The sequence below is a fragment of the Schistocerca americana genome, chromosome 2 (assembly GCF_021461395.2).
Source record: "Schistocerca americana isolate TAMUIC-IGC-003095 chromosome 2, iqSchAmer2.1, whole genome shotgun sequence".
Taxonomy (NCBI): domain Eukaryota; kingdom Metazoa; phylum Arthropoda; class Insecta; order Orthoptera; family Acrididae; genus Schistocerca; species Schistocerca americana.
This window is the reverse complement of record NC_060120.1, coordinates 981,394,328-981,417,245: the sequence shown is the minus strand read 5'-3', so window position 1 is coordinate 981,417,245 and position 22,918 is coordinate 981,394,328. Positions and strand designations below refer to the sequence as shown.

Sequence of the window (22,918 nt, the reverse complement as noted above, 5' to 3'; positions counted from 1 at the left end):
GCCCAAAGAAGCAAACACAGGAAGAGGGAGGGAGGATCAAAGTTGGAAGGAGGGGTAGATGAAGGGGAGGAGGGCATCATCAGGGAGGGGGAGCTGACGGAAACCACCTTGGGAGAGGGTAAAGTGGGTGGAGAGATGGAGAGCAGGTGGGACATGGGAATACAGGCGCGGCAGTGGGCAGGGGAGGGGGAGAGGATGGGGGAGACAAGCGGGTGAGGAGGATCGAGTTTATGGGAGGCGTAGAGGATCCATATCCTTTCAAGGAAAAGGAGGAGGTGGGGGAACAGAATGAGGTCATACAGGATCCGCGTGGGGGATGGGAGACGGATGTGATAAGCGAGGTGGAGAGCATGGCGTTCAAGGATCTGAAGGGACTTGTAAAAGGTAGGGGGGCGGAGATCCAGGCAGGATGGGCATAACAGCGGATAGGGCGGATGAGGGATTTATAGGTGTGAAGGATGGTGGAGGGTCCAGACCCCACGTACGGCCGGAAATGAGCTTGGGGAGCAGGAGTCGGGAGCGTGCCTTGGCTTGGATTGTCCAGAGATGGGGGGGTCTAGGAGAGGCGACGGTCGAGCGTGACGCCAAGGTACTTAAGGCTGGGGGTGAGGGCGATAGGACGGCCATAGATGGTGAGATAGAAATCAAGGAGGCGGAAGGAAGGGGTGGTTTTGCCTACAATGATCGCCTGGGTTTTGGAGGGATTGACCTTGAGTAACCACTGGTTGCACCAAGCGGTGAACCAGTCAAGATGGGATTGAAGAAGGTGTTGGGAACGTTGGAGGGTGGGGGCGAGGTCAAGGAAGGCGGTGTCATCGGCAAACTGGAGAAGGTGGAGGGGGGTGACGGCGTCGGCATGTCCGCCATATACAAAAGGTACAGAAGGGGGCACACCGATGGAGGGAAAAAAGGTGTAGGAATCAGTGTTATGGATGGTGATGTAGTAAGGATGGTGGGAGAGAAAGGAGCCGATCAGACGGACGTAGTTAATGGGAAGGGCGAAGGTTTGGAGCTTGAAAAGGAGACCAGAATGCCATACGCGGTCATAGGCACGTTCGAGGTCCAGGGAGAGGAAGATTGCGGAGCGACGGAAATTAAGCTGTTCGGAAAGAAGACGAGTGAGCTGGAGGAGAAGATCATCAGAAGAGCAGGACGGCTGAAAGCCACACTGGGTAATGGGAAGGAGGCGGTGCTGGGGGAGATGCTGGTGGATGCATCAGGTGAGGATGGATTCCAGGACATTGCTGAAGACCGAGGTAAGGATGATGGGAAGGTAGGAGGAGACGGTGGGGCCGGCAGCGGTGGTCTCGCGGTTCTAGGCGCGCAGTCCGGAACCGCACTACTGCTACGGTCGCAGGTTCGAATCCTGCCTCGGGCATGGATGTGTGTGATGTCCTTAGGTTAGTTAGGTTTAAGCAGTTCTAAGTTCTAGGGGATTGATGACCACAGCTGTTAAGTCCCATAGTGCTCAGAGCCATTTGAACCATTTTTTTTTTTTTTTTTTTTGGAGACGGTGGATGGCAGTTTACCGTGTTTAAGGAACATCAGGATACGGGAGGTTTTCCACAGGTCGAGGTAGTAGCCGGTGGACAGGACTACATTGTAGACCCTGGCCAGGGTGGAGGGGAAAGAGACAGGAGCTTCACAAAGGTGACACGATCGTGACCAGAAGCGGTGTTGCGTTTTGTGCGGAGTGTAGCAATGAGATCCTGTGTAGTGATAGGGGCATTGAGTTCCGTGTGTGCCATGTTGTCCAAGTACTGGAAACCAGGTGCGAGGGGAGGGACAGAGGTGTCAGTTCGATCGCGGACATCCGGTAAGAGGGAGTAATCGAATTGGGGATCGTCGGGGATGGAAAAAACATCGGAGAGGTAGGAGGCAAAGTGATTGGCCTTACTAAGGGTGTCAGGGAAGGGGTGATGATCATGGAGAAGTGGATAGTAGGGAGAGGGTTTAGTTCCAGTAAGGCGACGGAAGGCGGAATTCAAGCAATGCAGAATCGCTTCTGCATTTCTTTCCAAAAATGGATCAATACGCTACTAAGCAGCTGGTCAGACTGTTTTGATTCAAAAGTGTAAATTTATTTCAGTATAAACAGCTTTGCACCGGGCGCTTAAGAATGTCCACTACATCTGTTGCTACTCACTAGCATTTAAAGGAATTCAGGGTAGTAACTTCGGTTTACAGCTTTATTCACAGCATTTATTACAGTTTCAGTCACAGTTATAAACTCACACTGCAGAGGGCAGCACAGTCTAGTTTCATACACATTACCAACAGATGGCAGAAGAGTCTGTTATTCTCCTGGTGGGAAGGTATAACAGGCTCCATCAAGCGTTGCTTGAGAAAGGTGGTTGGTCGATAAAGAGAGCTTAATGCCATTTTGATAGTAATGGAAGCCACAATAAACTCAAGACCCATCACTCACGGATAGAGTGATACGGCATTGACACCATCTCAATTCCTAAATGTGGCAAACTAGTCACCATTTCAAGTGGGCTAGAACTAGTAACTAGAAAGGATCTGGCCAAGCAGTTCTGACTAAGACGAAAGGTAAATGAGGACATTTGGCCTAGGCGGAAAAATGAATAACCCTATCTCCTAAGAAGCTACCATGAAGTGAAGGGATATTCCTCAAGAAGAAGGTCAAGAGCTGGAGAAGTCTTTCTACTTCAGGAGGACGTAAAAAAATGGTTCAAATGGCTCTGAGCACTATGGGACTAAAACCATGGCGCTTGTGGTAGGTAGCAGTGGTGGAAGAGATGCGGCCGGACCGAGATGACAAGATGCATCTCTGGCAGTTGGAAGGCACCAAGACCAGTCAATCGGTGCAGCTAGGGGTGGAGGGGTGGTGGGTGGTGGGGGGCGGACATAGGGAAATAAGAGACTCTTATGCCATCTGTTGGTGTTGTATACGAAACTGTAGACTGTGCTGCCCTCTGCAGGATGTGTGTATAAGTGTGACTGAAACTGTAATGGACGCTGTGATTAAATCTGCGAGCTGAAATTACGTGTTGAATTCCTTGTGAATGTGTACCAGCAGTTAATTTCTTCTTATACATCCTGGTTTCGGCATCAAAACTCACTAGTATTTAAAGGAATACAACACAGTAACTTCAGCTCACAAATTTATTCACAGTCCTTACAAAACTCTACCATCTGGTGAGCAAGATGTATGAGACAGGCGAAATACCCCTAGAATTCAAGAAGAATATAATAATTCCAATCCCAAAGAAAGCAAGTGCTGACAGATGTGAAAACTACCGAACTATCAGTTTAATAAGCCACGGCTGCAAAATACTAACACGAATTATTTACAGACGAATGGAAAAACGGGTAGCAGCCGACCTCAGGGAAGATCAGTTTGGATTCCGTAGAAATGTTGGAGCACGTGAGGCAATACTGACCCTATGACTTATCTTAGAAAATAGATTAAGGAAAGGCAAACCTACGTTTCTAGCATTTGTAGACTTAGAGAAAGCTTTTGACAACGTTGACTGGAATACTCTCTTTCAAATTCTAAAGGTGGCAGGGGTAAAATACAGAGAGCGAAAGGCTATTTACAATTTGTACAGAAACCAGATGGCAGTTAAAAGAGTCGAGGGGCATGGAAGGGAAGCAGTGGTTGGGAAGGGAGTGAGACAGGGTTGTAGCCTCTCCCCGATGTTATTCAATCTGTATATTGAGCAAGCAGTAAAGGAAACAAAAGAAAAATTCGGAATAGGAATTAAAATCCATGGAGAAGAAATAATAACTTTGAGGTTCGCCGATGACATTGTAATTCTGTCAGAGACAGCAAAGGACCTGGAAGAACAGCTGAACGGAATGGACAGTGTCTTGAAAGAAGGATCTAAGAAAAACATCAACAAAAACAAAACGAGGATAATGGGATGTAGTCGAATTAAATCGGGTGATGCTGAGGGAATTAGATTAGGAAACGAGACACTTAAAGTAGTAAATGAGTTTTTCAATTTGGGGAGCAAAATAACTGATGATGGTCGAAGTAGAGAGGATATAAAATGTAGACTGGCGATGACAAGGAAAGCGTTTCTGAGGAAGAGAAATTTGTTAACATCGAGTATAGATTTAAGTGTCAGGAAGTCGTTTCTGAAAGTGTTCGTATGGAGTGTAGCCAGGTATGGAAGTGAAACGTGGAGGATAAATAGTTTACACAAGAAGAGAATAGAAGCTTTCGAAATGTGACGCTACAGAAGGATGCTGAAGATCAGATGGATAGATCACGTAACTAATGAGGAGGTATTGAATAGAATTGGGGAGAAGAGAACTTCGTGGCACAATTTGACTAGAAGAAGGGATCGGTTTTTAGGAGATATTTTGAGGCATCAAGGGACCACCAATTTAGTATTGGAGGGCAGCGTGCAGGGTAAAAATCGTAGAGGGAAACCAAGAGATGAATGCACCAAGCAGATTCATGAAACCGGTCTCTAGACTGAAGACCACAACTACAATAACAGCAACTTAAGTAATTAATGACAGCAAGAAAGCTGCTAGAATATCTGCTTGGACCTCAGTAAGATGAAATCGATTTTTGCAGCAGACCCAGTCAAGACAATATACGAGATGTGCTATAAAATAACGGGACTAATGGTGTGAAATAATTTTTTTCAAAAACATACATATGTAGTTACTGTCACCCTCAATATACTCCCCTTCTCTATCCCTACAATGCTCCATGCGAATTTTCCATTGATGGGAACGGTGCTGGAAATCTTCCTCTGTGAGCCCCTTGATGACGGGTACCACTTCTTCTTCCACTGCTTCAACAGACTGCAATCTTGTTCCTTCTAATGTAGATTTAGTCTTGGAGGGTAAATAAAAGTCGCATAGTGCTATGTTAGGCGAATAAGGTGGGCGGTTTTACACTGTGATGCTGTACTCCACTAGAAACGTCTTAACAGACATTGTTCTGTTCCGCAATTCGGGTTGTTTTCCTTTTCTTATTTTCACACGGAGTTGAACAAGAATCTCAAAGCAATACTATTAGTTGATAATTCAAATTTCTGGGTTCCAATGAAGATACACAGTTTCATGAGTATCAAAGGAACACAGTCTCATCGCTTTGGACCTTGATTTGTTCATCCGAGCTTTCTTCGTTTTCGGTGAAATTGGGACCTTCCAGTGCAAATATTGGAACTTAGTTACTGGATTATAAATGAAAAACTAAGATTCGACACATTTATCATTCTTACCGAGAAATTATCATAATTTTCGATGGTATTTAAAGTGTCAGTACAAACATTTTCACCAGCTACTTTTTGGTTGATCGTGAAAATTTTCGGCACAAGTTCTGCGCACAGTTTTCTCATGTTAGATTTTTTATGTAACATTTACCTCGTGTATTCTTTGTCAGTTCTCACAGTTTCAACGATCGATGAAATAGACATATTTTCATCAGTTTTTGATGTTGACGGGCCTGCCTAGCATGAGTGACCTTTACTGTCTTCTCGGCGTTCTTGGAAACGCATGAAACACCCAAAAACTCGAGTACGTGATACACAGTGTTCGCCATACACTTCCTTCAGTAAAAAATGTGTTTCAGTAGGTATTATTCCAAGTATTTACGAAACTTCACGACATTCCGTTACTCTATAATTAACTCATAATTTTTCTTGCAAAACAAACGCTGAAAGTAAGAAAATGAAGAGTGTGGAATGCTATCAAAATTAAAAATCTGAAGCGTCTGGAAAAAAAATCATGCAGTGTGACGTCTCTTTCTGCTCCGCCTTTGACGCCGCAAACCCGCAGTGCACCTACACTTGGCGGGTTATCATCAGCTCAACACTTGCGTTCAAGTTGGTTTAAGATGTATCTGACCCATCCTCCAGAGGGCCTCCCGGTAACCAGCCAGAGGGCGCAGAAGATAGCAGCAGGGTCACTGCAGACGTCCACCTCTTGCTGCATCCGCCCGTTTTCGATAGCTAATAGGAAAACTGTAACCTTCCGCCACGCGAGTATTTCAGCCCGTGCGGTGCCGGCTAAAGACAGTTCCGTCTTCGCAGCCAGCAAATGATGTACCCTCGCCGTTTGGACACCGCCTCGGATCGGACGTCGCCTTCACACTATCCGGACGGCTGCGCTCCCGCGACCTGTGCTCCGAGCCGGACAAGTCTCGCTGCTCGTGAGATAGAACTTTGAATACTTACTTTGTTTTTAAGATAGACTCTTCATTGGTTAGGAGAACGTAATCTACGCATTCAAGACTCTGTTTTCGTTTCGTTGTGGAACAATTGTTTGTGACGAACTTCTCCTTCGCATTACTAAGAAGAATTTTTACAGAACATTGATTTTCTTTTGTTGTACTTGTTCAGATAAAGAAAGTTTAATTACATCAACTTGTGCCCCGAGCGAGGAATACTTCTGTGTTTATAGACAGTTTTGATTCAGTGGGGGTGACATACATCGAGCGAGATAGGAACTTGCCCCCCTTCTTGCAGCGGTGTACCGTAGGTCTCTAGAAGAGCGTAGCGTTCCAAAGGATTGGAAAAGGGCACAGGTCATCCCCGTTTTCAAGAAGAGATATGCAGAACTATAGACCTATATCTCTAACGTCTATCAGTTGTAGAATTTTGGAACACGTATTATGTTCGAGTATAATGACTTTTCTGGAGACTAGAAATCTGCCCTGTAGGAATCAGCATGGGTTTCGAAAAAGACGATCATGTGAAACCCGGCTCGCGCTATTCGTCCGCGAGACTCAGAGGGCCATAGACACGGGTTCCCAGGTAGATGCCGTGTTTCTTGACTTCCGCAAGGCGTTCGATACAGTTCCCCACAGTCGTTCAATGAACAAAGTAAGAGCATATGGACTATCAGACCAATTGTGTGATTGGATTGAAGAGTTCCTAGATAACAGAACGTAGCATGTCATTCTCAATGGAGAGAAGCCTTCCGAAGTAAGAGTGATTTCAGGTGTGCCGCAGGGGAGTGTCGTAGGACCGTTGCTATTCACATCATACATAAATGACCTAGTGGAAAACATCGGAAGTTCACTGAGGATTTTTGCGGATGATGCTGTTGGATATCGAGAGGTTGTAACAATGGAAAATTGTACTGAAATGCAGGAGGATCTGCAACGAATTGACACATGGTGCACGGAATGGCAATTAAATCTCAATGTAGACAAGTGTAATGTGCTGCGAATACACAGAAAGAAAGATCCTTTATCTGATTTGATCCATTATAAATGGTTTCCAACCAGCAGCTCAATACACAGTATCAAAATTAGGAATAAAATCAATCTACATGAAGACCTAAAATCACTCAGCTTCAATAAATTTCCAGCAACCGTTAAAACCTTGGTTTCAGATAAAACACGGTTTAAACAGAGTTTGAAAAATTTTTTGATAGGCAGCTCCTTCTACTCCATAGATGAATATCTTAACAGTGACTCTTAGACCAGCTTTAATAAAAATGTCTGTTGAATTACAGTTTGGACAGCATTTCATCACAGCAGTCAAGATTAGGTATATTGCGTATGATAAATATTGAAAGTGCATAACAATATTTCATTCTGACAGTGCGTCAGATTACTGTAATGTATTCGCCTATTTTGACAATCTCCTGATAAATGATCAGAGTTGTAATTATTATATTTTTTATGGTATACTTTCTGACATGTGCCACACTCATCAGAATCATCCCATTTTTTGGGTCTCTGGAACAAAAACCGAGTCTGATCTAGTCTAACCAATGAAGTTCCAGCCCACGATGATCCGCGAAGACGTGTCTGGAGTCGCCTTGGAGAGCGGTGGGACACCATCCCCACTGTCGCCCGACAACCAGAAATGATGCTCTGAGGTGGCATTTCATTTTATAGCAGGACCCCTTTGGTTGTCGTTTGAGGGCCGCTTACAACATAGCGGTACATCGACGATATTCGACGTCCCGTTTTTGTATTCTTGATGACAAACCATCCTGGGATTGCATTTCAGCAAGATAAAGACAGCCCATACACTGCGAGAGTTTCTACTGTTTGTCATCGTGCATACGAAACTATAACTTGGCCATGAACATAATGGGCAGGGCCCTTCAACCAGCTCGGGATTTTCAAATGTAAAGCACCAATTAGAATTTGGCACGATACCCCTCAGGAGGACAACCGATCAATGCCAAGCTGTTTGCATAAGGGCCTGACTTGGACCAAAGCGCTATTTGTGAAGATCTTGCTCTTGAATAAATCATTCAAGTTTTCTAAAATCACAATTATTTGTTTGTACACGTGTACATGTCTGCCAATTTTAGTCCCATTCAGACAATTCCTTCATAATGCGTCCTTTTTTGTTTTTGGGTGTATAATATTTCCGAAATATTACCCGAACACAAAGTTTGGTTATAGCTACGTAAGGGACCAATGCCAGGGAAGGGGGGATCAGATAGTGGTACAATAAGTACCCTCCGCCACACACCGTAAGGTGGCTCGCGGAGTATAGATGTAGATGTAGATGTAGTACTGTTTGTAAAACCGAATTGAGAATCCATGCGGATCTGGTGACTTATTTGCTTTCATATCTTTCTGTGGTTTCTCTACATGAGAGATGATTATTCCTCGGATAAGCTAACACAAAAACCCTGTGTGTGTGATTGTGTGTTTTGCGCTTAGCGTAAGTTAGTTTAAGTAGTGTGTAAGTCTAGGGACCGATGACCTCCGCAGTTTGGTCCCTTAGGAATTCACACCCGTTTGAACATTTGACAATGTGCGTAGCTACACATGTTCCATAATTTATAACTTTTTCAGGTACCCGATGGAAAGCCAATGGGTAATGTACAGCGAGAAATACCCAAGCTACGAGGAAGCTTCTCAACACCCGGGCGGAGTGCTCAAAATGTCTCAGATGTACTCTGTGAGTATGACCACCAAAAGCTCAGGGGGCAAGCCAGTAGTAAACACTAAATGGAAACTTAGAAGTAAAAGGGACATATAAAAGGAGAGAAACTTGATGAAAATTTATGGAAAGGATACACGAAATGATTGACAATAATACGGAGGATGCGGTACTTTCCACAGGAATTTGACGGATCTGGGAAAGTCTTAAGTCAAAACAAGGCAAGTGGAGTCGACATTTCCTCAGAGTTATTAAGACCCTTTGGAGAAGTGGTTACGTCCTAACTGTTGCGCCTGATATATGGCAATCTTCGAGAAGAACGTAAAAATCCCAATTCCACAAAAGGCAGATACCGATAGGTCTGAGTTTTAGCAAACTATCAGATTAACTATCCTTGTTCGCAAAATACTGACATGGCTTATCTGCAGAGGCCGACCTGGCGGAGGATCAGTTTGGGTTGTAGAGAAATGTGATAAAACGTGAGGCAGTTCTGCTCCTACGATTTGTCTTAGGAGATAGAGTAAAAATGGAAAACACGCATTTAAGGCATTTGTAGAATTAGAATAGTTTTGACACTGTAGAGTGGAATACACTGTTTGAAATCTGATGTTTTCGGGAGTAAAATATTGAGAATGAAAGATTATCTACAATTTATACAGAAACCAGGCTGCTTTTAAAGAGTCTAAGGATGTGAAAGCGAAAAAGTAGTTGAGAGTGAAGTGAGACACCCACCCCATGCTGTTAAACACATGATTACATACTGATGATGCTTTAACTTAATAAAAGGAAGCCGGCCGGTGTGGCCGAGCGGTTGTAGGCGCTTCAGTCTGGAACCGCGCGGCCGCTACGGTCACAGGTTCGAATCCTGTCTCGGGCATGGATGTGCGTGATGTCCTTAGATTAGTTAGGTTTAAGTAGTTCTAAGTTCTAGGGGACTGATGACCATAGAAGTTAAGTCCCATAGTGCTCAGAGCCATTTGAACCATTTGAACCATTTGAATAAAAGGGAATTCATATAGCAGAATAAATACGAATTCTTAGTAATTACAAAGACAATATTGAAATACCTTGAGTAATGATACAGGAATAGCGGACACCATGATCACACAAATGAAGGATGTTGTTTATTGTTTGTGTGCCGTTTTGTTGCAGGAACAGTAACATGAAAATCAGTATCTCCAGTGACCTTTTTACGTAACTTACACTATGTGATCAAAAGTATCCGTGCACCTGGATGAAAATGGCTTACAAGTTCGTGGCGCCCTCCATTGGTAACGCTGGAATTCTGTATGGTGTTGGCCCACCCTTAGCCTTGATGACAGCTTCAACTCTCGTAGGAATACGTTCACTCAGGTGCAGGAAGGTTTCTTGGGCAATGGCAGCCCATTCTTCACGGAGTGCTGCACTGAGGAGAGGTATCGACGTTGGTCAGTGAGGCCTGACACGAAGTCGGCGTTCCTAAACATCCCAAAGGTGTTCTATAGGATTCAGGTCAGGATTCCGTGCAGGACAATCCATTACAGGAATGTTATTACCGTGGAACCACTCCGCCAGCGGCCGTGCATTATGAACAGCTGCTCAATCGTGTTGAAAGATGCAGTCGCCATCCTCGAATCGCTCTTCAACAGTGGGAACCACGAAGGTGCTCAAAACGTCAGTGTAGGCCTATGCTGTGATAGTGCCACACATAATAACAAGGGGTGCAAGCCCCTTCCACGAAAAACACGACCACACCATAACACCACCGTCTCCGAATTTTACTGTTGGCACTACACACGTTTGCAGGTGACGTTCAGCGGGCATTCACCATACCCATATCCTGCCATCGGATCGCCACATTGTGTACCGTGATTCGACACTCCACAGAACGTTTTTCCACTGTTCAATCGTCCAATGTTTACCCTCCTTACACCAAGCGAGGCGTCGTTTGGCATTTACCGGGGTGATGTGTGGCTTTGAGCAGCCGGTCGACCATGAAATCCAAGTTTTCTCACCTCCCACCTACCTGTCATAGTACTTGCTGTGGATCCCGATGCAGTTTGCAATTCCTGTGTGATGGTCTGGACAGAAGTCTGCCTATAACAGATTACGACCCTCTTCAACTGTCGGCGGTCTTTGTCAAGTGGTTCAAATGGCTCTGAGCACTATGGGACTTAACTTCTGAGGTCATCAGTCCCCTAGAACTTAGAACTACTTAAAACTAACTAACCTAAGGACACCACACACATCCATGCCCGAGGCAGGATTCGAACCTGCGACCGTAGTGGTCGCGCGGTTCCAGACTGTAGCGCCTGGAACCGCTTGGCCACCACTGCCGGCGGTCTTTGTCAGTCAACAGACTAAGTCAGCCTGTACGCTTTTGTGCTGTACGTGTCCCTTCACGTGTCCACTTCACCATCACATCTGAAACAGTGGGCCTAGGGATGTTTAGGACTGTAGAAATATCCTGTACAGACATATGACACAAGTGACACCCAATCACATGACCACTTTCGAGGTCCGTGAGTTCCGCGGAGCGCCCCATTCTGCATTCTGATCTCTTACAATGTTTAATGACTAATGAGGCCGCTGATATGGAGTACCTGGCAGTTGGTGGCAGCACAATGCACCTAATATGAAAAACGGATGTTTTTGGGGGTGTCCGGATACTTTTGATCACGTAGTGTACGTGCCATGTTGTTACGGGAGCAAGAATAGGAATTTAATTATATTCAGAGACGTTGTACTCAAGTATTACTTGTGTGTCGTAGTATTGCAGGAACAGGAATAGGGAAATCAGAGTCACCATAGATATTGTGTGTTATTTGTGTGTCATGTTGTCACAGGAAAACGAACATGAAAAATCAGTTTCACAAGAGATGTTACGTGGTACATGTACAGACCATATGGTATTTTGTACCACTAATGTAAACGTGATCTCAGTCCACAGGCACTGGCAGGCTCATCGGGACCGACCGATCGCCACGTCATCCCCTGTCAATTGCGTCACTCGATACGGTATGGAGTCAGGAGACCAGTCCCTTAGCCATTGTCAGTTTTCGTGACCTGGAGCCCCAACTACTCGGTCAAGTATGTCCTCAGTTAGCATCTTGAAGCTGAGAACATTTCTTTGCAGCCTTATCAAGGAAAAATTGATGACGTGCGCGGAAAAACGGGCTGACCGTCGAATGTGAAAGCTTACAGATAAGTGTTATCGACTGTTGCTGGGCACGGGAACCATCAAAACTGACATTGGTCTCATCCCTAAGTGATATTTAGCGATGAGACCACTGTCAGTTTTGATAATTCTCGTACCCAGCAACAGATGGCAGCACTTATCTCTAAGTTTTTTACATTTCAGAGTAGGCCCATTGTTCCGCACGTATCTTCGATTCCTGGCAGTGCAGGATATCGAACCTGTATCTTCTGCATGGCAGTTACCACCGAAGACCACAGCTACAAAAGTAGATTTATTACACTTCTAACCATTTGTTTTCTTGTTCTACGTGCAAAAGGAGCGAGGGAAAAACGACTGTCCATATGTCTCCTTTGGAGTCCTAGTTTCTTTTATCTTGTCTTCGTGGTCCTCACCTGAAATACGCATTGGCGGCAGTAGGACAGTTCCGTAATAATGCAGTTCCCGCTTCTCTAAATTTTCACACTAATATTTCGCGAGGAGCCGTCGTCTTCCCTCCAGAGATTCCCATTTGAGTTCCCAAAGCATCTCACTTGTTGATCGACACTGCCGGTAACAAATTTTAGCGACTCGCCTCTGTATTGCTTTGACGTCTTCCTTTAAGGGGCCCGGCTGGTAAACGCAAAAGGAAATCTTGAAAAATTTGTCACTTTTCTAAATAGTGGAGTTCAAAGAAATAGAGTTGTAAGCCTATGTAATGCTGACTGCCTTCTAATAGATCTTTTGGAAACAATTTGATGTATGAACCACAGCTCTCGGTCTCACACTTTTTTCTGAATCGGATTTGACATTTTTTTTTTTTTTTTTTTTGCGGAAGTTGTTAGATTATTATGTTGAAAGCAGACCTTTAAAAAGATGTTGCAGTCATATATGATGGTGCAATTTTTTAATAGTGATTATCGAAAATTTCAGCAATTAACTCAGTTTTTTGAAATCTTTAAGTTTCAAATTTAAATCGTAAGAAGAGTGTACTTTTCAGTTAAAAATGTTTAAAGACAGTGTATAAAACTCCGTCTTAAACAGATTTTAACCAGTGTGTAACAGAATATCAGAAGAATGAATTTCCGGCAAATTCAAGTTAGAGCTAAAGCTTATTTCTCTACCTAACCTGCATAACACTAGGCTATCCCTGGTCCAACTTCATCTTGTTTCTGGTACTGATCTCTCCTGCTTTTCCTTTTCAGACTACTGTTTCTTGCCACTGACTTCTCTCCTTCGAAGACTCTCCTGCGGTAAATGGCAACTAACCCCTTTGCATTTTAGTCCATCAGGCACTCACATCTATTCCATAACGTTAAACATTGACGCTGCACCATCACTGAAATTTAGCAGATCATCCACCACACCCATTTTCGAAGTATTTAGTCCTATATTTAGTCCTACTAAAACTGGTTTTCGTATCCATTCCTGTGTACAGTTGGTAAAACTTTCATTAGCGTTTTGAGTTCTGCCATGTAATTACTTCTCTAATAATCTTGTATTACTAGAGACTAAAAAGACACGAAAAACAAAGAAGGGAGAACAGAATTCTTTTTTTAACGGAGTTGCCAGCGTAACATTGAGCATCGTCATATGCAGAGACTTAAATTCCCATAATTTTTGGGCTTTCTTCGGTACAATTTCCTCGAAGTAAACTTTTCCGTGTTCAGAAAACTACAGAGAATTTTTTAGACAAAAATTTAAAAAATATATTTTTTACAGTTATTCACGTCCTAATCACCTTAATGCGACTTGGTGGGGACCTTAAATAGTCGATCAGTATTGAAGAGCCAGTCTGTCTAGTATTCTATCCGCGGTCTCCTTTGTGGTTGAGCTTACGGCGGTAGGAGGGAAAAAGGAAAGGCGGATGAAAATGAATTGAAATGGCTGTTAAATAAGGGGTATTATGGAGATGCCATCAAGTCAAATGATAACTGAGCTAAGTATAGAATGTGACGATATTAGTCTGTTTCGAAATCAACATTCATTTTCCACATCAGTTCTTACTTCCCTTACCCTTCTCCATGATACGATGAATGACATGTACCTGTGTTCATTTGTACCGGAAATGTAGGATATATAAGGGGTATAGTTGTGTTCCGCCGCTTCAGGGTAGAACACAGAGATTCTGTTATACTTCATTAATCTAATATCTTCTACAAATGCCGTTGTCCCAGTGTATATGTGGAGCTCAGGTCGCGAGTTCGTTGTTCGCGAAGCGAGGTTGTAACATAAGTGGTGAGTAACTGAGGCTTTTTCTACTACATGGTCTGACCAGTTCCAAATTAGGGATGCCTATAGTTTTTACTTATTCACCACAAACGAAGCAGATAAAGCTACGAAGTGCTAAAAAGACGTTATGCATGTATTCGCCTACAAAGTCACACATTCCGTAGTTAATATTAGAATCAGTCACAATCGTCTTGTAGGAAACAGGATCACAAAATTTATATACACTTTTACAGCGTTCTTCTTTGTTTTGCACGCAGGGTCGTGTTATTTAAATACAATATTATGTGACACTCATCCGAGACCTCAATAGCGTAGCCTGCAGCGCGACCCATACCGTCAACCCGTAGCTCCACACTGACTAGGCAGCATCAATCACGTCGCTCTGTAGCGTACTTTGCTGGGGGCCGAATGTACACCAAGTACTTCGGCTGGATACTGCGACTTCAGTATTCAGTTCAGGTGCTCACTATTAATTTGCAAAAAATGGGGTTAAAAAAGGAACTGAACCTATCTCCAAAAATAACTGAATTAGCTCGGTGCCCTCAGCACTATTGTGCAGTTTATGAAGGAATCAATGTTCCAGTTAGCAGCACTCTACCAAGGGCCACAATGAATGGAAGGACCTTTTTTTTAATATAATCTGGCTGTGTTTGCGTTTAGTGGCCGACTACTCACTCGTCGCATTCGCCCCAGAATTGTCAACTAAGAAAAAAGAACTTCCAATTAAATGCGGGCAGGAATTTTCGTAAAGAGAGTTAAAGCATATAAAAATTGAATATATTACCTGTTCATCTCACGGTATTGCTAATACCGAATTTTTATTACGCCGTGTAAGAACTTACACAAAAAAAATGGTTCAAATGGCTCTGAGCACTACGGGACTTAACATCTGTGGTCATCAATCCCCTAGAACTTACAACTACTTAAACCTAACCAACCTAAGGACATCACACACATCCATGCCCGAGGCAGGATTCGAACCTGCGACCGTAGCGGTCACGCGGTTCCAGACTGAAGCGCCTAGAACCGCACGGCCACACCGGCTGGCCAAGAACTTACAGGGTGACAAATATTGAATTATATGAAATAAGATCGTTGTAACTTCTGAACGGTTGGCTGCGTAGCATGACGACAATTAGTATGCGCATGCATGGTATGATTTAGCGACGAAGCCCACTTTCAGTTGGATGGGTTTGTAAATAAGCATAATTCGCGCATTTGTGGGGCTGAGAATCCGCATTTTTCGGTAGAAAAATCTCTTCACCCTCAACGGGTAACTGTGTGGTGTGCAATGTCCAGTCACAGAATAATCAGTACGACATTGATGGCACGGTGACTACCGAACGGTACGTGAAGGTTTTGAAAGATTATTTCATCCCCATAATCCAAAGTGACCTTGATTTAGGCAAGATGGGGTTCATGCGAGATGGACTTCGACCCCATCGAAGCAGGAGAGTGTTTGATGTCCTGGAGGAGCACTTTGAGGACCGTATTCTGGCTCTGGGGTACCCAGGGGTCACTGGCATGGGCCTCGATTGGCCGCCATATTCTGAACACATGCGAATCCTTTCTATTGGTCTATATTAAAGACAAGGTGTACAGCGATGATCCCAAAATCATTGCTGAGCTTAAAGCAGCCATTCAGGAGGTCATCGACAGCATCGATGGTCCGACACTTCAGGCGGTCGTACAGTATTTCTATATTCGTCCGCGCCACACCATCGCCAATGATGGCAGGCATATCGAACGTGTCATAACCTAAATCTGTAGTGACGTGTACATATTGAATTAAGTGTGTGCTCGACGTAGTAACTAATTTACGTTTATTTTTCGTATGGTTTAATAATTGTCACCCTGTAAATAAACCAAGGCAGTTCCTCGCGAATTCTAAAATCTCGCAACACTTCTGAGCCCCAGTCACTTAAAATTCAAATTAAAACTCCCCATTTGCGAAATGGCAAAAATTACAAGATCCAGAAAACTCAGCTCGGCGGTGAAATTTCAATCTTCTGAATCGTTCCCTGACGAAAGATCTTGTGTTTTCTGGCAACACACATGTAAATTTTATAAGCCCACGTTTAGACACTTAAGAAAATTTTAATACTTCCGCGAAGCGACTATCTTTCTGCGCATTCACAACTCACCACAACGGCTACTCGTGAATACTGCCAGAATCAGACTCTACACCTCCTATCGCCACCTAAATCAGACTCTCCGCGCTATGATGGCTGCCGACTATCCTCGCACTGTAACACGAATCCAAACACATACGTTCTTTCTTCCGGAACGTATAAAAACTACGAATATAAATTCGCATGCAAATTTTCTCAGATTTTCATTGCCGCCTTCGTTTTTCAATAAATTCATTAGTTTTCTCGTAAATTGTATCATGGAAAACGTTATTTGTTGTTATATTGTCGCTAATATATATAAACAATTGACAACCACCATAATCGTACTTCCCTAACTGTGTAGATTTTACAACATTGCCGCTACTTTCAAAGTATTAATTAATCACTATTCACTATTTTCCTGCAAGGAATGCACATCCCAGCCTTTATTTCAAACCGGGTGATGATTATTACAATTCTGTTTTAATTATTTGACAGACCTCTATGAGACGTATTCATAGATACTTCGCTTATAAAAATCGGGAAACGTGTCGTCAAGTTAGGATTTTTAATGTTTATACCATTCACAAAATATTTAACGTAAAATAGCTTCTCTCCTGCCGGAGGTTCGAGTCCTCCCTCGGGCATGGGTGTGTATGTTGTTCTTAGCATAAATTAGTTTCAGTAGTGTGTAAGTCTAGGGACCGATGACGTCAGCAGTTTTGTCCCTTAGGAACTCACACACATTTCATTTTAAAATAGCTTAGAAACTGTACATCGTACTGGGGGTGCGTCTAAACCGTCGCACACATCATAACATTCTCCTTTTATTTGTGTCATTGGCTTTTCAATATCTTAATGGTTTTTTCTTTTTTTATATTGAGATGTATTCAGCGCTTTGTCTGGTCTCTCTGGCTAGTCATGGCGGACTTTTCCTCTGTTCTACATCTACATCTACGTGATTACTCTGATATTCACGATGAAGTGCCTGGCAGAGGGCTCAATGAACCCTCTTCAAGCTGTCCCTCTACCGTTCCATTCTCGAACGGCGCGCGGGTAGTTAAATATTTCTGCGCACTATCTCCCGCATTTGTTGATAATACTAGACGAGCTGTCCTTCTATGAACTTTCTCGATGTCTTCTGTCTTTGCTCCCAACGGCCAGAGAGCAAGGGGAATTCCGATCACGTGTTTTCAGAGCATACTAAACGTGTGCTAGTCACCAGGATTTGTCATACTTCCAGAACGACCTAATATCAGAGGCCCAAAGAGCGCCGACATCTAGCGAGGAAACTTCAAAGTCGGTGCCTCTGTGGTCAGGCCAGCGCGGCCGTCACGTGGCCGGCTGCCATCCCTATTTTCCTCTTTTACCTTCAAACTCGCATTCGCGCGGCGACTCTTGTCATTCAGCTCACAACAAACCGCGCAGGCGCAGCCGCGTCCGCTTTCACAGTTTCTAGACAACTGTTTGGCGGCTGTACGGTCACAATATCGTTACTCTAACGTTGGTGAAAATGGTTATGAAATTGAAATCTGTAATAAATAGACTGAAACTTGCTATTAACAGTGTATTGATCATGAAAGACATTTAAATCTGAGCTATACTTTATGAAATACTAATCACTGAATCTAACAAATTTGTCTCTCTGTGTCCTGTGTTGGCAACCAGTCAGGTGATCCTCTTATAAAGTGGCGCAATTTATCGCAGAATTGGTATTCGCCGCACCACGTCTTCCTCTAACCCCTTCTGTTACATCTCGCCTCATCTACTATAAACTGAGCCAACCTGTGGACTGAATCCTGGGAAAGAGTCTTATGGCTCCAAAGCCAGAAATATCTCAATCTACACATCCTTAAAATTCTCCCAGTAAACCGAAGTTGATCATTCGTCTTCCTAAGTACCGCTGGTGATCGTTCCACCTCCAACAGCTTTGCATTTCTTGATCGGCGTGACTGTGGCAGGCAGAACACTACCAGTGCCGTATTCGAACATCACGGGATTGTTTTTCGTACTAATCTGCATTAAGTTACAGTTTTTTACATTTAGAGCCAGGTGCCATTCATCACACCTGAGCAGTGCGTGGCTCGTGTTCCTGCCATCATATATTTTACACCCTGTTGTTAACGTACTTCCGCCGCACTACGTTAATTTAAATTACTACTGTCACTGAGTTGCGGCTTTGCCTGACCGTGCGCGGCGTTAGCAGCGCGTATCGATATATCCCCTCTCGTGGTATCTTTGCTCGATTGCTATTACTTCCCGGTCGCTGTCTGTCGTAAGGAGTTTCGGGTCGGCAGTTCGGGCTGCCAGTCAGTTGGAACGTGTCTGGAGCGCAGTCCGGACCTGCCAGTCGGGGAGTTGCAATGCGGCACTAGTGCAGTCGGATTGGAGCAGCAGTGAGGTCTGCGTCGACATGGCTCGCCCGACCATTGCCGTCACGCACCACTAGAGCCGGGTCACGGTCTTGGTGGATCGTCGGTCGGTCGTCCAACCGGACGACGCGTTTTGGCTCGCCGATCGTTCATGAGTCGGCTCTGTGTGTGTGTGTGTGTGTGTGTGTGTGTGTGTGTGTGTGTGTGTGTGTGTCTGTCCGCATCTCTCCCGATTTACCTTCGTGTGTGTTTAGTTACTGTTGGGTATCGTTCAGGTCCTCGTGCAGTGTTTGTCAGATTGTATGTGTAGTTGCCGTTATTTTTACACTGAATGCTATTTAGATGTTGTCGGCATTCTGTCGTGGTGTGAGTCGGCACGTGCGAGGAGGAGAGTTCACGGCGGCAGTTCGGGTCGTGAGTTGGGCCCTGCCAGGGAGTCGCAACGCGTCTCGAGCGCAGCCCGGGACAGCCAGTCGCAGGCTTGCAGCAGTAGCAGTGAGCCCTGCGTGGACATCGCCCGTCCGACTGCTGCCGCCACGCATCACTTAAGCCTGGCTGACCTTTGGTGGATTGTTGGTCGGTCGGTTGGTCCGAGGACATCTCCATGAGCCGTAGTCGACTGGGCCGTTGGCGGTCTCTGCGCAGTATCGGAGTCTGTCTGGAGCTGTCCGATCGGTACGAGCTTCGTCGCTCGCCGACCCAGAACTTGAAGGCTCAATGGTTTTGAGCATTACGTTGCTGGTTCCGGCATTGCTGTTGTGGAGGTTTTCCTGTGAGCAACAACAAGTGAAGTGTTCGAGATAGTCACCGCCATGTGGAATTGATCAAATTAATTTATCCATAGTCGAGTGCACCAAGGGAATTTTCTGCCTTGTGGCCGTTAGTGTTCTGGTTACCTGCCCTGGCCGCTAACGTAGATTTTAGGCAGTGTCTTTTCCTCCCCATGTTCTTGCTGCCCAACATGGTATGTAGTTTTGGCAGCTCAGTACACATACGCGTTTGTTTGGGGATAGTGATACTTTGGTTGAGTTCGCACGAATTAAGTGTAGTAGGACTCACCACCCGTCTCGCCTAAGTGAGCGAGGGCAGACCGATCCACTGGAGACTCATGAATGCCGTTCTCTCAATTATTCTTTTGGCAGTGTTAATGTTGTTGTAATTTAACTGTATTTTATATTATTAATTTTGCAAATTAGTTGTGGGCCTTCAGCCCTGGAAACATGTTCTCAGAGTTTCCTTCAAGTCCAAACGTTATCGCCTTCTGCTCCTGAAAGGTTATTGTAATTTCGTCTGAAAGATTTTACCTGTTATTGTGGGCCTTCCGCCGTTGGTGTTGCAAAAGGAAATTTTTGAACTTAATGTATTGTTTTACCGATTGTTAAAATATATATTCCCTTAATTTGCAGAATTTGACTTTGCGGCCTTCAGTCATCTTATTGCGCTTGTTTATCTCTTTCTGTGCACCTTGTGGGCTATCAGCCCTGTTAGCATCTTAAAACATTGTGGCCTTCTGCCTTCAGTAATCATAATAGTATATTTGGAACTTTGAAGATTTAATCCGGCGGCATTCTACCGCATCGCGTGCTGATCTCATACATGTATTCGATATATCTTATTCGTAAATTTAACTGTGTGTCACGTCTTTTCAAAATTGAACATATTCTAAAGCATCTGGTTGGAGGCCTTCAGCCGCGAAGGAAATTTAATTCCTTCAAAAGCGTATTTGTGCACTAAATGATAATAAATTACAATTGTGAAATGAATCCGACCGCAACTCCCTTGGCCCTTTCTACTACCCTAATTTCCTGCTAGACCTCCGTGATTTTGCGGGCATTTCAACAGCAATTAGGAATTTTATCTAAGTCGCCTTGTATCCTTCTCCTACAGCCACTCAATGACGACACCTTCCCGTGCGCCACAGCATCATCAGCAAACAGACCCAGATTGCTGCCCATGTTGTCCACCTCATCATTCACGTATATCGAGAACGGCGGACCTGTCATACTTCCCTAGGGAGCTCCTAACGACACTCTTGTCTCCGATGAAGACCCGTCGTCGAGGACAACATACTGGCTTTTGTTACATAGGCAGTGTCATTTTGTTGCAGGAACAGGTACACGAAAAATCAGTGTGTCCAGACATGCTGTATAATTGCTTGTGTGCTGCGTTGTTGCAGATAACAGAAGACGAAAACTGGTCGCTCAGTCCCATCGTGGAACAGCTGCCCAACGTTCGTAGGCCTGAACGAGTCGCTGTATCGAGCAGCCCACTGGAATACGCCTTACTGTTGGGCGTGCCCGTGGACGACTACTACTACTATAATGGCAGCTTCACCAGGCCGCCCTGCTCAGAGACAGTCATATGGCTCGTCTATCCCAATGCGAATACCATCACCGAAGAACAGGTAACGCTACATCTACATTTGCATCTACATGGCTAGTCTGCGAATCAAACTGAAGTGACTGGAAGATAGTTCATCGAACCACCTTCACAATAATTCCCTATTATCTCACTCTCCAACAGCGCGCGGAAGAAACTATAACACTGAGTGCGAGCTCTTGTTTCTATTACTTTATTACGATAATCGTTTCTCCCTATGTAGCTCGACGCACACAAAATACTTTCACATTCGGAGGAGGAAGTTGGTGAATGAAATTTCGCGATTCCGCCCCAATGATGAACGCCTTTGTTTTAATGATGTCCACACAGATCCCGTATCATGTCCGCGACACTATCTCTCCGATTTTGGTGTAATACAAAACATGTTTCTCTTCTTTGACTTTCTCGATGTACTCCGTTATACTCCGTTAGTCCTCTCTGGCAAGGATCCCAGACCGCTCACCAGTACTCCAAAAGAGAACGGACAAGCATAGTGTAGGCAGTCTGTTTAGTAGATTTGCTACATTTTCTAAGCGTTCTGCCAGTAAAACACAGTTTTCGGTTTGCCTTCCCTATAACATTTTCTTTGTGTTCTTTCCAAATTAAGTAGCTCGTAATTGTAAGTCCTAGGTATTCAGTTAAACTAACGGTCTGGTGTAACCGAAGTTTAAGAGGTTCCTATTACCACTTGTGTGGTCAACTGACATTTCTTTTTAACCATACAGATATCTTTAGTAAATCTTTTTCAATTTGTTTGGATCATATGATGGCTTTACTAGACGATAAATGACAGCATCATCTGCAAACAACCTAAGACGGCTGCTCGGATTGTCTCCTAAATTGTTTGTATGGATAAGTAATAGCAGAGGGCCTATAACACTACCATGGGGAACGCCAGAAACCTATTCTGTTTTACTCGACGACTTTCCGTCAGTAACTACGACCTGTAACCTCTCTGACCGAAAGTCACAGATCTACTCGCTTAACTGAGACATTAGTCCATAAGCACCCAATTTGATTCCAAGCCGCTTGTGACGTACGGTGTCAAAAGCCTTCTCTAAATATGTAATACGGAATCAATCTGAAATCCCTTGTCGATAGCACTCAACACTTCTTGTGAATAGAGAGCTAGTTGTGTTTAACAAAAACGATTTTATCTAAATCCGTATTCACTATGTGTCAATATATCGTTCTCTTCGAGGTAATTCATAATTTTCGAACACAATATATGTTCCAGAAACCTGATGGTTATCGACGGTAGTGATATTGACCTGTCATTTAGTGGGTTATTCCTGTTGCTTTATGGGAATATTGGTGTTATCTATGTAACTTTTCACTCTTTGGTTACAGATCTTTCGCCGAGCGAGAGGATGCATATAATTATTAAATATGGGGCTATTGCATCAACATACTCTGAAATGGACGTAATTGGTGCTCAGTTTGGACCGGATGACTTTGTTTTATTAAGTGAAGTTGATTCACTAATCCGAGGATATCTACTTCTTTCTTATGATTCGAATTCGGATCGTATACTTCGTCTTCTTTGGTGAAGGAATTTCGGAACTCCGTGATTAAATGGTTCAAATGGCTCGAACACTATGGGACTTAATAACTAACGTCATCAGTCCCCTAGACTTAGAACTACTTAAACCTAACTAACATAAGGACATCTTACACATCCATGCCCGAGGCAGGATTCGAACCTGCGACCGTAGCGGTCGCAGGATCCAGACTGAAGCGCCTAGAACCACGCCGTGATTAGTAACTCGGCTTTAGCTGTACTGTCATCGATAGTCTCGCGCAGAAAAGGCATTGATTGTGTCTTGC

The 22,918-nt window shown here is 44.1% G+C and overlaps 1 protein-coding gene across 1 annotated transcript in view; it reads left to right on the top strand.

Moving 5' to 3' along the window:
* The window catches only part of LOC124594585 (carbonic anhydrase 1-like), a 66,673-nt gene that overhangs the window by 25,091 nt on the left and 18,664 nt on the right, over nt 1–22,918 (top strand). The window contains exons 3-4 of the mRNA XM_047132956.1: nt 8,756–8,861; nt 20,889–21,116. Of these exons, the coding sequence (XP_046988912.1) occupies nt 8,756–8,861; nt 20,889–21,116 (334 nt within the window). The remainder of the gene's footprint in view (nt 1–8,755; nt 8,862–20,888; nt 21,117–22,918) is intronic.